At 40.1% G+C, this 14,478-nt stretch overlaps 1 protein-coding gene across 1 annotated transcript; it reads left to right on the top strand.

Annotated features, from left to right (window-relative positions):
- The first annotated feature begins 12,417 nt into the window (after positions 1-12,417).
- On the top strand, positions 12,418-13,353 carry LOC126074059 (olfactory receptor 7G2-like). The gene has a single exon (XM_049881397.1). The coding sequence runs from the start codon at positions 12,418-12,420 to the stop codon at positions 13,351-13,353; it is 936 nt and encodes a 311-aa protein (XP_049737354.1).
- The last annotated feature ends 1,125 nt before the right edge of the window (positions 13,354-14,478 follow it).

Below are 14,478 nucleotides of genomic sequence, written 5' to 3'. Positions count from 1 at the left end.
CTCAACGACACATAATAACACCTTTTTGCAACAACAGAAATGGCTACTATACATGTGGACTTCGTCGGATGTCAGGTACATTTGTGGAAATAGAAGATGAAGAAGCTCAATACCATCAGTCAGAACAAGGCCAGCAGCCAATTGCAGAAAAGACCATCAATCGCTCATAAACAAGTTTAAGTTGAAGCTGAAGAAAATTCAAACAAGTCCACAAAAGCCAAAGTATGACCTTGAGTATATTCCACCTGACTTTAGAGACCACCTCAAGAAGAGATTTGACCTACCGAACATTAATGACTGAAGAGAAGACAAGTAGTGGAATGACATCAAGGGCATCATACATGAATACAGTAAAAGGTCTTTTAAAAGACAGAAAAGAAAGAAAGGACCAAAATGGATGTCAGAAATGAATCTGAAGCTTGCTTTTGAACATAGAGCAGCTAAAGTGAATGGAGTAAATGATGAAGTAAAAGTGCTGAACAGAAGATTTCAAAGGGCAGCTCAAGAAGACAAAGTTAAGTATTATAACGAGATGTGCAGAGACCTGGAATTAGAAAACCGAAGGTGAAGAACATGCTCTACATCTCAAGATGAAAGAGCTAAATAAAAATTCAAACCTTGAATTGCAATATTGAAGGATTCTATGACTATAATATTGAACAGCACAGGAAGCATCAAAAGCAGAGGGAAGGAATACACAGAGTCGTTATGCCATAGAGTCACTGTACCAGCTACTGGTATTCCTCTTTTTCACCGACCCTCCGTTTTACGAAGCATGATGTCCTTCAGGGACTGATCCCTCCTGGTAATATGTCCAAAGTATGTGAGACACAGTCTTGCCATCCTTGCTTCTAAGGAGCATTCTGGCTGTACTTCCTCCAAGACAGATATGTTCATACTTTTGGCAGTCCATGGTATATTCAATATTCTTTGCCAACACCACAATTCAAAGGCATCAGTTCTTCTGTCTTCTTTTTTCACTGTCCAGATTTCACATGTGTATGAGGCGATTGAAAATACCATGGCTTGGGTCAGGCGCACCTTAGTCCTCAAGGTGAAATCTTTGCTTTTCAACACTTAAAGAGGTCTTTTGAAGCCAATTTGCACAATGCAATGCGTCTTTTGATTTCTTGGCTGCTGCTTCCATGGGTGTTGATTGTGGATCCAAGTAAAACGAAATCCTTGACAACCTCAATCTTTTCTCCATTTATCATGATGTTGCTTATTTGTCTAGTTGTGAGGATTTTTGTTTTCTGCATGTTAAGGTGTAATCCATCCTGAAGGCTGTGGTCTTTGATCTTCATCAGTAAGTGCTTCAAGTCCTCTTCACTTTCAGCAAGCAAGCTTGTGTCATCTGCATAACGAAGGTTATGAGCCTTCCTCAATCCTAATGCCCCATTCTTCTTCACATAGTCCAGGTTTTCAGGAGATATGCTCAGCACACAGATTGAATAGTTACGGTGAAAGAATCCAACCCTGACGCATTCCCTTCCTGACTTTAAACCATGCAGCGTCCCCTTGTTCTGTTCGAATGACTGTCTCTTGATCCATGTACAGACTCCTCCTGAGCACAGTTAAGTGTTCTGGAATTTCCATTCTTCACAATTTTATCCATAGTTTGTTATGATCCATGTGGTCAAATTCCTTAAAATAGTCAATAAAACACAGGTAAACTTCTTTCTGGTATTCTCTGCTTTCAGCCAGCATCCATCTGACATCAACAATGATATACCTGTTTTCATGTCCTCTTCTGAATCTGGCTTGAATTTCTGGCAATTCTCTGTCAATATACTGTTGCAACCTCTTTTGAATGATTTTCAGCAAAACTTCTCTTGCAGGTGTGGCCAAGATGGTGGGGTAGTCAGACAGTTCTTGTGGTCCCTCTGACAACAAAGATTAAAAAAAAAAAAAAGTGAATCAATTATATATGACAATCTAGGAGCCTTGAACATCAAAGTTGAGGAATCAGGCTGAGCAGCAAGGGGAGGGAGAGATGGTTCAGAAGGAGCAAGGAGTTGTCAGACCTGACCAAGCAAGAACCGGCATCCCGCAGGCGGAATCCACTGGCATGAGTATGGTGACGCAAGGAGAAGCGTTCAGGATGCATTTTTCACATCTATTCATGCCTCCAGAATCAGTTAAAAGCGGTGCTCAAGTGGCAAAAGATAAGTACGTGTGTCTAACCTGCCTTGCAGATCAAACAACACCCTTTTGGGAGAAACCTCTTTCCCATTTAACTGCTCTGTTCCCCGCTCTGCTCTGGGTCCAAGACGGCTACATCCTCTGGGCTGGAAGTAGAAACTGTCATACACCCAGAGCCATTCTCCTGGCCTTGGAAAGGGAACAAATTAACAAAGGGGGAAGTAATAATCTGCCTGCTCCCTAAAGCTGAGAACTCAGGGCAGAAACAGCTCCTTTGCTTAGGCACAGACATATGGGGTCCATGGACTTCGAGTGCCTTTCACCCCTGCAGAGAGCTGTGTGGGCCCGTTTCAACAACGTAGGCCCTCATTAGCACAGTGCAACAGGGTATATACCTGAAGTCTAACTTCAACTGTTTCAGCTATGTGGTGGAAAGGCACGTTCATGATATTTGACATTGTTCTGCCTATTAAGCAGGGTCCTCACTTACCTACATCAGGGGCTTGATGACTGGTGGCTCCACCCACACCACTTAACCACCCATTACAGGGATCCAAGAATAAGTGGTGCCTCTTAGCTCTTACAGCTAACAGCACTGGGTGCCTATATTCCAGCTGCAAAGCTCACCTACCTACACGCTGTAAGGAATAGGGACACGCTTTCCTCACAGACACTGAGGGGTGGTTGTCAGTCCCCTGCCTTGTTTACCCATTCATCCATTGATGGGCACCTTGGTTGTTTCTGTCTTTTTGCTGTTGTAAACAGTGCTGCAGTAAACATGGCTGTACGTATATCTATTCATGTGAGGACTCATTTCTCCAGGATATATGCCAAAGAGTAAGATTGCTGGATTGTATGGTAGTTCTATTTCAACCTTTTTAAGGAAGCACCAAATCGATTTCCAAAGTGGTTGTACCATTTTGCATTCTCACCAGCAGTGTATAAGTGTTCCAATCTCTCCAAAACCTCTCCAACATTTATTTATTTATTTACTTTTTCCATTAATGCTAGCCTTGATGGGATGAGATGCCATTTCATTGTAGTTTTGATTTGCATTTCTCAAATACATAATGATTATGAGAATTTCCTCATGTATCTGTTAGCTGTCTGAATGCCTTCTTTGGTGAAGTGCTGGTTCATATCCTTTGCCAGTTTTTAACTGGGTTATTTGTCTTTTCATTGTTGAGGTTTTGCAGTATCTTATCGATTTTGAGATTAGATTCCGATCTGACATGTCATAGCTGAAATTTTTTCCCAGTCTGTAGGTTGTCTTTTTACTCTTTTGGTGAAGTCTTTGGATAAGCATAAGTGTTTGATTTTTAGGCGCTCTCAGTTATCGAGTTTCTCTTCTGGTGTTTGTGCGTTGTTAGTAGTGTTTTGTATACTGTTATGCCATGTATTAGGGCTCCTAGCCTTGTCTCTATTTTTTTCTTCTATGATCTTTACTGTTTTAGATTTGACAAAGTCCATTTTGAGTTAGTTTTTGTGCATGATGTGAGGTATGGGTCTTGTTTCATTTTTTTGCAGATGGATATCCAGTTATGCCAGGACCATTTGATAAAAAGACTTTCTCTTCCCCATTTAACTGATTTGGGGACTTTGTCAAATATCAACTGCTCATATGTGGATGGATTTAAGTCTGGATTCTCAATTCTGTTCCATTGGTCTATGTATCTGTTGTTGTACCAGCACCAGGCTGTTTTGACTACTGTGGCAGTATAATAGGTTCTAAAATCAGGTAGAGTAAGGCCTCCCACTTTGTCCTTCTTTTTCAGTAATGCTTTATTTATCTGGGGCCTCTTTTCCTTCCACATGAAGTTGGTGATTTGTTTCTCCATCTCATTAAAAAATGTCATTGGAATTTGGATTGGAATTGCATTAAATCTATAGATCACTTTTGGTGGAATAGAGATTTTTATAATGTTAAGTTTTCCTATCCATGAGCAAGGTATGTTTTCCCACTTATGTAGGTCTCTTTTGGTTTTTTGCAGAAGTGTACTGTAGTTGTCTTTGTATAAGTCTTTTACAACTCTGGAAAGATTTATTCCTAAGTATTTTAACTTCTTGGTGGCTATTGTAATTGGTATTGATTTGGTGATTTCCTCTTCAATGTTCTTTTTGTTGGTGTAGAGGAATCCAACTGATTTTTGTATGATTATCTTGTATCCCAATACTCTGCTGAACTCTTCTTTTAGTTTCAGTAGTTTTCTTGAGGATTCCTTAGGGTTTTTTGTGTATAAAATCCTGCCATCTGCAAATAGAGATATTTTTACTTCTTCCTTGCCACTCTGGATGCCCTTTATTCTTTATCTTGCCTAATTGCTCTGGCTAGGACTTCCAGCACAATGTTGAATAAGAGTGGTGATAAAAGGCATCCTTGTCTGGTTCCCAATCTGAAGGGGAATGTTTTCAGGCTCCCCCCATTTATGATGATGTTGGCTGTTGGCTTTGTATAAATGTCCTTTATTATGTTGAGGAATTTTCCTTCTATTCCTATTTTGCTGAGAATTTTTTATCATGAATGGGTGTTGAACTTTGTCAAATGCCTTTTCTGCATCAATTGAGAAAATTGTGTGATTCTTCTCTTTTGTTTTATTTATATGATGGATTACATTAATTGTTTTTCTAATGTTGAGCCATCCATGCATACCTGGTATGAATCCCACTTGGTCATGGTGAATTTTTTTTTTTTTTTTTTTGATATGTTGTTGAATTCTATTGGCTAGAATTTTGTTGAGGATTTTTGCATCTAAGTTCATGAGGGATATATTTCTGTAATTTTCTTTTTCTGTGGTGTCTTTACCTGGTTTTGGTATCAGGGGTATGCTGGCTTCATAGAATGAGTTAGGGAGTATTTCGTCCTTTTCTATGCTCTGAAATACCTTTAGTAGTAGTGGTGTTAACTCTTCTCTGAAAGCTTGGTAGAGCTCTGCAGTGAAGCCATCAGGGCCAAGGCTTTTTTTTTTCTTGGGAGTTTTTTGATCACCTTTTCAATCTCTTCTTTTGTTATGGGTCTATTTAGTTTTTCCACCTCTGTTTGTGTTAGTTTAGGTAGGTAATTCATTTCTAGGAATTCATCCATTTCCTCTAGGTTTTCAAATTTGTTAGAGTGCAATTTTTCATACTAATCTGATATGATTCTTTTAATTCCAGTTGGGTCTGTTGTAATATCGCCCATCTCATTTCTTATTCGGGTTATTTGCTTCCTTTCCTGTTTTTCTTTTGTCAGTTTGGCCAATAGTTTATCAATTTTGTTGATTTTTTTCAAACAACCAGCTTTTGATCTTATTAATTCTTTCAATTGTTTTTCTGTTTTCTATTTCATTTAGTTCTACTTTAATTTTTTAAATTTGTTTTCTTGTGGTGTCTGGCGGTTTCTTTTGTTGTTCTCTTTCTATTCGTTTGAGTTGTAGGGATAATTCTTTGATTTTGGGCCCTTTCTTCTTTTTGGATGTGTGCATTTATTGATATGAATTAACCCCTGGGCACTGCTTTCCCTGTGTCCCAAAGGTTCTTATAGGAGGTGTTTCATTCTTATTGGATTCTGTGAATTACTTTACTCCATCCTTCAGTTTCCAAGTGTTCGATTTCTTTTCCCTGCTCTTTGTGTTTTACTGATTTCCACTTATGGCTTTATGGTAAGAGAAGATGCTTTGTAATATTTCAGTGTTTTGTATTCTGCTATGGCTTGCTTTATGACCTAATATGTGATCTGTTCTAGAGAATGTTCCATGTGCACTAGAAAAGAAAGTATACTTGGTTGCTGTTGGGTAGAGTGTTCTGTATATGTCTAGGAGGTCAGGTTGGTTTACTGTGGCATTTAGATCTTCCATATCTTTATTGGAAACCCTGGTGGCTTAGCGGTTAAGTGCTACGGCTGCTAACCAAGAGGTTGGCAGTTCAAATCTGCCAGGCACTCCATTGAAATTCTATGGGACAGTTCTACTCTGTCCTTTACGGCCACTATGAGTCGGAATCGACTCGACGGCAGTGGGTTTGGTTTTGGTTGGGTGTCTTTATTGAGCTTCTTTCTGGATGTCCTGTCCTTCACTGATAGTGGTGTGTTGAAGCCTACTATTATGGTAGAGCTGTCTCTCTCACTTTTCAATGCTGATAGAGTTTGTTTAATGTATCCTGCAGTCCTGTCATTGCATAAATATTTAATATGGTTTTATCTTCTTGGTATATTGTCCCTTTAATCATTATCATTTATGATGGAATTTATTTTAAAGTCTATTTTGTCAGAAATTAATATTGCCGCTCCTGGTCTTTTTTGATTGTTATATGCTTTATATATTTCTCCCCATCCTTTGAATTTTAGTTTGTTTGTGTCTCTAAGTCTAAGGTGTGTCTCTTGTAGGCAGCATAGCGACAGATCCTGCTTTTTCATCCGTTCTGCCACTCTCTGTCTCTTTACTGGTGCATTTAGTCTATTTACATTCAGCGTAATTATGGATAGGTATGAATTTAATGCTATCATTTTGATGTCTTTTTTTGTGTGTTGTTGAGTTTCTTCTTCCCACTTAATTTTATGTGCTGAGTAGATCGTCTTTATATATGGTCCTTTCCTTATATTCATTGTTGTTGATTTTGTTTCTGCCGAGTCTCTGTTTTTTTCCTTTTATTTTATTTTGATGTGTAGGACAGTTTGTCTCCTTTGTGGTTACCTAATTATCTACCCCTATTTTTCTAAATTTAAACCTAACTTTTATTTCTTTGTATTGCCTTATCTTCCTCTTCATATGGAAGATCTATGACTACATTTCTTAGTCCCTCTTTATTGTTTTAATGTTGTCTTCTTTTATGTAATAACATCGCTGTTACCCTGTTTTGAGCATTTTTTTTTTTCATTTTGATTTATTTTTGTGATTTCCCTGTCTGGGATGACTTCTGATGGCTCTGCCCAGTGTCCTAGTCTTGGGTTGATACCTGATATTATTGATTTTCTAACCAAAGAAATCCCTTTAGTATTTCTTGTAGTTTTGGTTTGGATTTTACAAATCCCTAAACTTCTGTTTATCTGGAAATGTCTTAACTTCACCTTCATATTTGAGAAACAGTTTTGCTGGATGTATGATTCTTGGCAGGCTTTTTTTTTCCTTCAATTTTTTTTTTGTAAGTAAGTCCATTGCCTTCTTGCCTGCATGGTTTCTGCTGAGTAGTCTGAGAGTATTCCTTTTGGCTCTCCTTTGTAGGTGACTTTTCGTTGATCCCTAGCTGTTCTTAAAATTCTCTCTTTATCTTCGGTTTTGGCAAGTTTGATTATAATATGTTTTGGTGACTTTCTTTTAACACGTACCTTATGTGGAGTTCGATGAGCATCTTGGGTAGATATCTTCTCATCTTTCATGATATCAGGGAAGTTTTCTGCCAACAAATCTTGAACAACTCTCTCTGTATTTTCTGTTATCCCTCCCTGGTCTGGTACTCCAATAACTTGTAGGTTATTTCTCTCGATAGAGTCACACATGATTCCAAAGTTTTTTTCATTTTTTTAAAATTCTTTTGTCTGATTTTTCTTCAAATATATTGGGGCCAAGTGCTTTATCTTCAAGTTCACAAATTCTTCCTTCCACTTGCTCAAATCTGCTTCTCTGACTTTCTGTTGAGTTGTCTACTTCTCTAATTTTATTGTTAATCTACTGAATTTCTGATTGTTGTCTGTCTATGGATTTTTCCAGCTTATTACATATTTCATTATGTTCCTGAATAATCTTTTTAATTTCTTTAGCTGCTTTATCTGTGTGTTCCTTGGCTTGTTCTGCATATTGCCTCATTTCCTTCCTGATGTCTTGAAGTGTTCTGCATATTAATCTTTTGTATTCTGCCTCTGGTAATTCCAGGAATGCACTTTCATCTAGAAGATCCCTTGACTCTTTGTTTTGAGAGCTTGTTGAGGCAATCATGGTCTGTGACTTGATACTAACTGTTGTCTCTGAGCCATTTATAAGTTATTGTATTAGTTTATTTTCTGTTTGCTTACTGTATCATAGCTTCTTGCTTTGTTTTGTTTTGATCTGCCCAATGTTTTGCTTGAGTGAGCTAGCTTGATTGTTTTCACCTTTGAGGCTCTGACGTCTTGTTCCCAGATAGCTAGAGCTCTTATCGGGTATATCAGTCTAGGAGTCCATTCACTTTTATTGTATGAATTCAGTTCAGGTGTCCAGGTAGCTGTTCATCAAGTGTGTGGTACAGGCTACCACACACTGTCCTACAGTGTTAGAGGGCAGGGGTGATTGGTGTAGGTACCAGTATCTGTTTGCAGCAGGGGGTCATGCTCTGAACAAGCCAGAGGGCTGAGAATCATCCCCAAAGTGACTCTGAGGAAAGCATGTCCCTGTTCCCTAGAGTGTACAGGTGGGTTGGTTCTGCAGAGGGACCATGGGCACCCAGTGTTTTTGGTTGTAAGGACAGGGAGGTACCAGTTATTCTTGGACCCCTGTTGTGGGTGGCTGGGTGACCTGAGTGGAGCCACCAGTCCTTAGGCCACTGATGTGGGTATGTGAGGACCCTGTTTAATAGGCAAAGCAATGTCAAACACCAAACACCCACCTCTCCACCGCACAGCTGAAATAGTTGTAGTCTGCCAACAAGGGCTTATTCTCCTGAAACGGGCCACACAGGTACATGCAGAAAGGAAAGGTACTCAAAGTCCATGCACCATTTATGCCTGGACAGGAGCTGCTTCTGTCCTGAACTCCCCAGGTTAGTGGAGCTGGCAACTTGTCTTCTCCCCTAATTGTGAGTTTATTACTTCTCCAGGGCCTGGAGAATGGCTATAGGTGCTCAACAGGGCCTATCTCAGGCCCAGGTAAATCAACAACCACTGGAGTTGGCTTGGTGGCAGGGGAGTGGTAAAATATACCCAAGTACTTAGTACTTAGCTTTTGCCGAGAGCTCAGTTCTTCTCTGGTTCTGGAGGTGTGAGTAGGCTGTGTGGCTGGCTGCTTCTCCCTGAGGAAACTGTGGCTGAATGCTAGTACAAGCCTGCCACAGCCGCTCCTGGGGATGGTGCCTGAGAGCTTTCAGCATTTCAGGTCCAGTAATTCCTCTCCAATTCTGAACTGTCTTTTTCTCCCTCTTCCCCTCAGTTCGTTTTCTAACCTTGCCTTTGATGTTCAGGGCTCCTAGCTTGTCATAAATATACTTGTTTCACTTGTTTTTTTTTTTTTTTTTTTGGTCTTTGTTGTAAGACGGCTCGCTGGAAGGATCTGTCTATCCTGCCATCTCGGCCCGCCTCCTGACCTACAATCTTAGTGGAGCAGTGGTGATTGGTGTATGCACAGGTTTCTGGTTGCAGCAGGGGGTCACACTCTGTTGAAGGCAGGGGCCTGACAACCTTCCCCCCAGTTTCTTTGAGAAAGTCTAGTCTCTGTTCTGTAGAGTGCACTGGTTGGTGGGCTCAGCAGCCATACCATAGACACCCAGTGATTTTAACTGTAAGAACTGAGAGGCACCACTTATCCATGGACCCCTGTCACAAGTGACTTGGTGGTGTGGGTGGAGCCACCAGTCCTTAGGTCTCTGCTGTGAGTAGGTGAGGACCCTGTTTAATATCCAGAGCAGTGTCAAGCATCAAAAACCAGCCTCTCCACTGCACAGCTGAAACAGTTACAGTCAGACCTCAAGGACATTCACCCTTGAAATATGTTTGCGGGATCCTTTCTGCTGTACTGGGGCCACCTGGGTCCATGCAGGGGTGAAAGACATTCAAAATCTGTGGACTGCTTGTGCCTGGACAGGAGCTGCTTCTGCTCTAAGTTTTCAGATTAGAGAAGCCGGCAGATTATTTTTCCCCCTTTTGTTAATTTGTTCCTTCTTCCAGGCCAGGTGAATGGCTCAGGGAGTGCAGCAAGATGTAACTCAGGTCCTGGGAAATCAACTGTCACTGAAGCTGGTTGGGGCAAAGGGAGGAGGGATCAGATAGATGGGAGAGAGTTCTTTCAAGAGGAGGAGGTATTAGACCTGCACTGTAAATTAGACAAAATCACTTATCTTGTTCCGAGAGTGCTCTTATATCTCAGATTCCGAAAGCATGTGTGGGTTCTGCATGCTGGCTTGGACCCCCAGGGGTCTTGCTAGGGAATTGGAGCTGCACCCCACAAAGTCAGGTCTGACAACTTCTCGCTGCTTCTGCACTGTCTCTCCCTCCTCTTGTCACTCGGTCCGATTTCTTAACTTTGCCTTTGATATTCAGGGTTCCTAGCTTGTCATATATATAATTGAATCACTTGTTTTTTCAGGTCTTTGTTGTAAGAGGGGCCACTGGAGGCATCTGACTACTCTGCCAACTTGGCCATGCCTACTATCTGAGCCCAGGTATATCTTATTATATTTTATCTATTATTGGATATATTCGAAGTGAATAGAGTTAAGATGGCAAAGGGTAAGATTACAATGCCAGCTTATCTCAAGTTGATTTTAATATATCAAATAACTGTAGATTAAATTTCTTTACCTATAGAAATAATAGTAAAATAAATTCATAAACATGTGAAAATATTAAATTAAAAAATGACAAGTTTTTAAGTGAATACTCACTTAAAATACAATCTTCATCTGTTAAATTTTGGTTAAAATCTTACAAAATTTACTGAATATGGATAAATCACATACTAATGTGCCTGTCACATTATAATTTCTCACAACTCTATTAAAAATCAAAAGCCACGATTTCAATCCACGGCCTCCCATTATGAAGAAAAATGTATGTTAAAATAATGTAAGGAAGCTGGAAAAGGTTGTTATAGAACTCTAAATAGGGAGTAACAGATCTAGATCTGCTTATATTGATCAGGGGCAAAACTGATCAGGGGATAGGTTAGAATATCCTTTTAAAATATACAAAAGATAGGCTAAGTTTCAGGAAACAGTCATTATTCTTAGAAGAAACATTGCTCAGTTTGCACTTTTACATTATATTAGCTATATGTCTAAATATATTTTCATATTCACACATATATACTGTACTTAACACACCTAATATTGAATTCAGGTTTCCTGATACCATTGATTAGATAGAGATGTCCTTTGTTGTACCTAAGAAGAAAAGATTGGAATCCAATTGGAAAATGATAACGGGTCCACGTACACAACATATGTGACATGGAGGTAAGCACCAACAGGTGGAGCGAGGTAAATGGCATGAAGCTGGTCTCACAGGGAATCAACAACCCTGAACTCCACCTTCTAAAGTCTTGGGCTTCTAGGATTTTTACTGGCCTGCAATCGGAATGACAATAAGTGTGTTGGGCTAATGAGGAGCTTTGGATATTGAGCCTCCAGGGATAGAGAGACTCCAAATAGGCTGCCTGGAACATCTCACTTTAGAGTTCTTCCCCTATAAGGACACATGACCCTCTTCCCAAAGATGACCCTTTTTGCCCAGGAGTCTAGTGCTTCACTCAGACTCTCTGTCCTTCCTGAGGACATATCTTCTGTCTTCTGCATGCAGAGCAGATGTCAGGTATCATTCCTCAGCCAGCCAGGTAACCTAAAGTCCCCTAGTTAATATTTGGAAAGTTAGTGTTTGAAAAGGGCATCCAGGAGAATGATGCATGTGAAGAGAGTACATGCAGGAAATGACTGGAACCAAGTCTTCCATGGGAATCTTGTTTCTCTGTCTTTTTCTTGCCAGGTTTTCTTATATCTTTGCACCAATATCAAAGAGTTCTCATTCTGCTAGTCTCTTGCTCTGTCTCTACAACTGCAAGGATGATTTTCCTGTTGAGAGGAAGCCTAACCTTTGTCCAACAGGATGACTGTTATAAAATTCTCTGACACTTACTTGTGATCTTGTGGTAGTAATGGCAGAGGAGGGTTTGTCAGCTCCATCTTATCTTCCTGATTCTTAGTACATCTTTGTATTATCTCCATTGCCCTCTCTGATCTCTGGGGAAGGAGGTGGAGACCCCGATTGACTCATCAGACTGCCTTCTAAGTCTATTTCTATTTCTAAAATTACTAAATATTTAAAATGATCATAAAAGCACATATAGTGTAATAAGAAAATAACCATCCCCACCCCCTTCCAGAATAAATTAATGTTGACATTCTGCTAGATTAGCTTCAGGTCTTTTTTTTTTTTTTTTTGAATAACCAAATAATATGCATACAGAAGGCACCACTTTTGTATCTCCCTCCATTCCTCTTCTTCCTTCCCCAAGATAATGTTTGCCTCTGGTGATGCTGCTCCTGCTGCTGTTGGTCCGGTGATCAGTGATCACACATTTGATTGTCTTGTTGCCCAGTCATTCCATCAGACTCATCAACAATATGGAACCCAGAAACCAAACAAGTGTTTCAAAATTTCTTCTCCTGGGACTGACAGAAGATCCAGAACTGCAGCTTCTCTTCTTTAGCCTATTCCTGACCATGTACCTGGTCACTGTCCTTGGAAATCTGCTCATTGTCCTGACCGTCAGCTCTGACTTCCACCTGCACACTCCTATGTACTTCTTTGTCTCCAATCTGTCCATTACTGACATCTGTTTAAGTACAACTACCATCCCAAAGATGCTGGTGAATATCAAGATGCAGAGTCAAAGCATCACTTATACAGGCTGCCTCAATCAGATTTTCTTTGTCCAGGTTTTTTGTGGTTTTGAAAATTTTCTTCTTGCAGCTATGGCCTATGATCGCTATGTGGCCATTTGTCACCCACTGAAGTACACAGTCATCATGAACCCTTGCTTCTGCAGCCTGCTAGTTCTACTTTCTTTGTTTATCAGTATGGTAGATGCGCTGATCCACAGTCTGATGGTTTTGCAGCTGTCCTTTTGCACAAATCTTGAAATCCCTCAGTTCTTCTGTGAACTTCCTCAGGTCCTCAAGCTTGCCTGTTCCAGTACCCTCATTAATAACATCCTGATATATTTTGTGGCTTGCATATTGGGTGGTATTCCTCTCTCTGGGATCATATTCTCTTACACTCGAATTATCTCCTCCGTTTTAAGAATGCCATCAGCTGATGGAAAGCATAAAGCTTTTTCCACCTGTGGGTCTCACCTCTCCGTTGTTTCTTTATTTTATGGGACATCTTTTGGTGTGTACCTCAGTTCTGCATTTGCACTCTCTCCCAAGAAGACTGCAGTAGCCTCAGTGATGTACATTGTGATCCCTCAAATGATGAATCCTTTTATCTACAGCCTAAGGAACAGGGACATAAAAGTAAGCTTGAGAAAACTCATTGGTAGGATGCCTTCTATTTAGTGATGTGCCATCTGTGCCAATTCACTAATTATACTAAGACCTATCACTGATAAACTCTTCCTGCTGGTCAGCATCAACGACACATAGTTTCATCATCTACAAAATGGAAATTACATTTTCTCAGTGGTTTTAGATGATCGTGAGATATTTGAACATCATCAGTGAAAAAGACTTTGGTGCTAATAATTAAAAGAATCTCAGGCACTAATATACTCAAAAAATGAAAAGGGCTATCTTTCATTGGAAAGACTTCCGAGATAGGGAATCTACAAGAATAGGACAGTAGGGCTTCATTAGTCCTACATGTGGTGGCTTCATCCCAGGACTAATTTCCCTCATGGTCTCTGCAGATATAACACCACACATAATACTCAGAGAGAGAACTTACTGTCCTTCCTAGGCCTATTGTTAATAGACTTTTTGATGCAGTCATCAGAAGACATGCCTCCTGTAGTAGGTTAGGTGGTTGCCCCCAAAATGGTATTTCCACATCCTCATTCTTGGATCCTGTGAATATTGCTGACATGATAAAAGGGTTACTGTTACCCTAATTGGACCAAGGGTCTTGGCAGAGGGGGAGATTAAGCCTGGATTATCCTCATGGGCCTAATTGCAATCACACATAGTCTTATAACATAGACAGTGCAGAAGATGCAGAGAAAAGTAGGAGGCAATGCAACCATAGAAGTAGAGGTTGGAGTGATATGGTTACAGGCCAAGGAACACCTGGAACCACCAAGCTCTTTCTGAAACTGGAAGAGGCAATGAATGGATTCTCCACTAGACTCTTCTAAGTAGTATACTTCTGCTGACACCTTTGTTTCTGACTTCCAGCTTTCAGAACTGTGAGATAATAAATTTCTCTTTTTAAGCAATCAACTTTGTGGTAATTTTTTATGGCAGCCAGAGGAAACTAATATACTCTCCCATCACCAATGAGAATAGGAGCATATGCCCCTTCTTAATCTAATTCCCGATACTGGGGAAAATGATCATTATACGAGACTTAAGCTGACCGTTTGGAGTGCAATTCCATTGGGAAGTCAACCCAAACCACTACAAGCACTTAATAGAGTGCTTCCCACATAGTAAGTACTCAGTAAAACTGAACTAGTATCATTGTGT

The sequence above is a fragment of the Elephas maximus genome, chromosome 3, assembly GCF_024166365.1.
Source record: "Elephas maximus indicus isolate mEleMax1 chromosome 3, mEleMax1 primary haplotype, whole genome shotgun sequence".
In the NCBI taxonomy this organism is placed as follows: Eukaryota; Metazoa; Chordata; class Mammalia; order Proboscidea; family Elephantidae; genus Elephas; species Elephas maximus.
The sequence above is the reverse complement of the archived record's forward strand: the minus strand, read 5'-3'. Positions and strand labels throughout refer to the sequence as shown.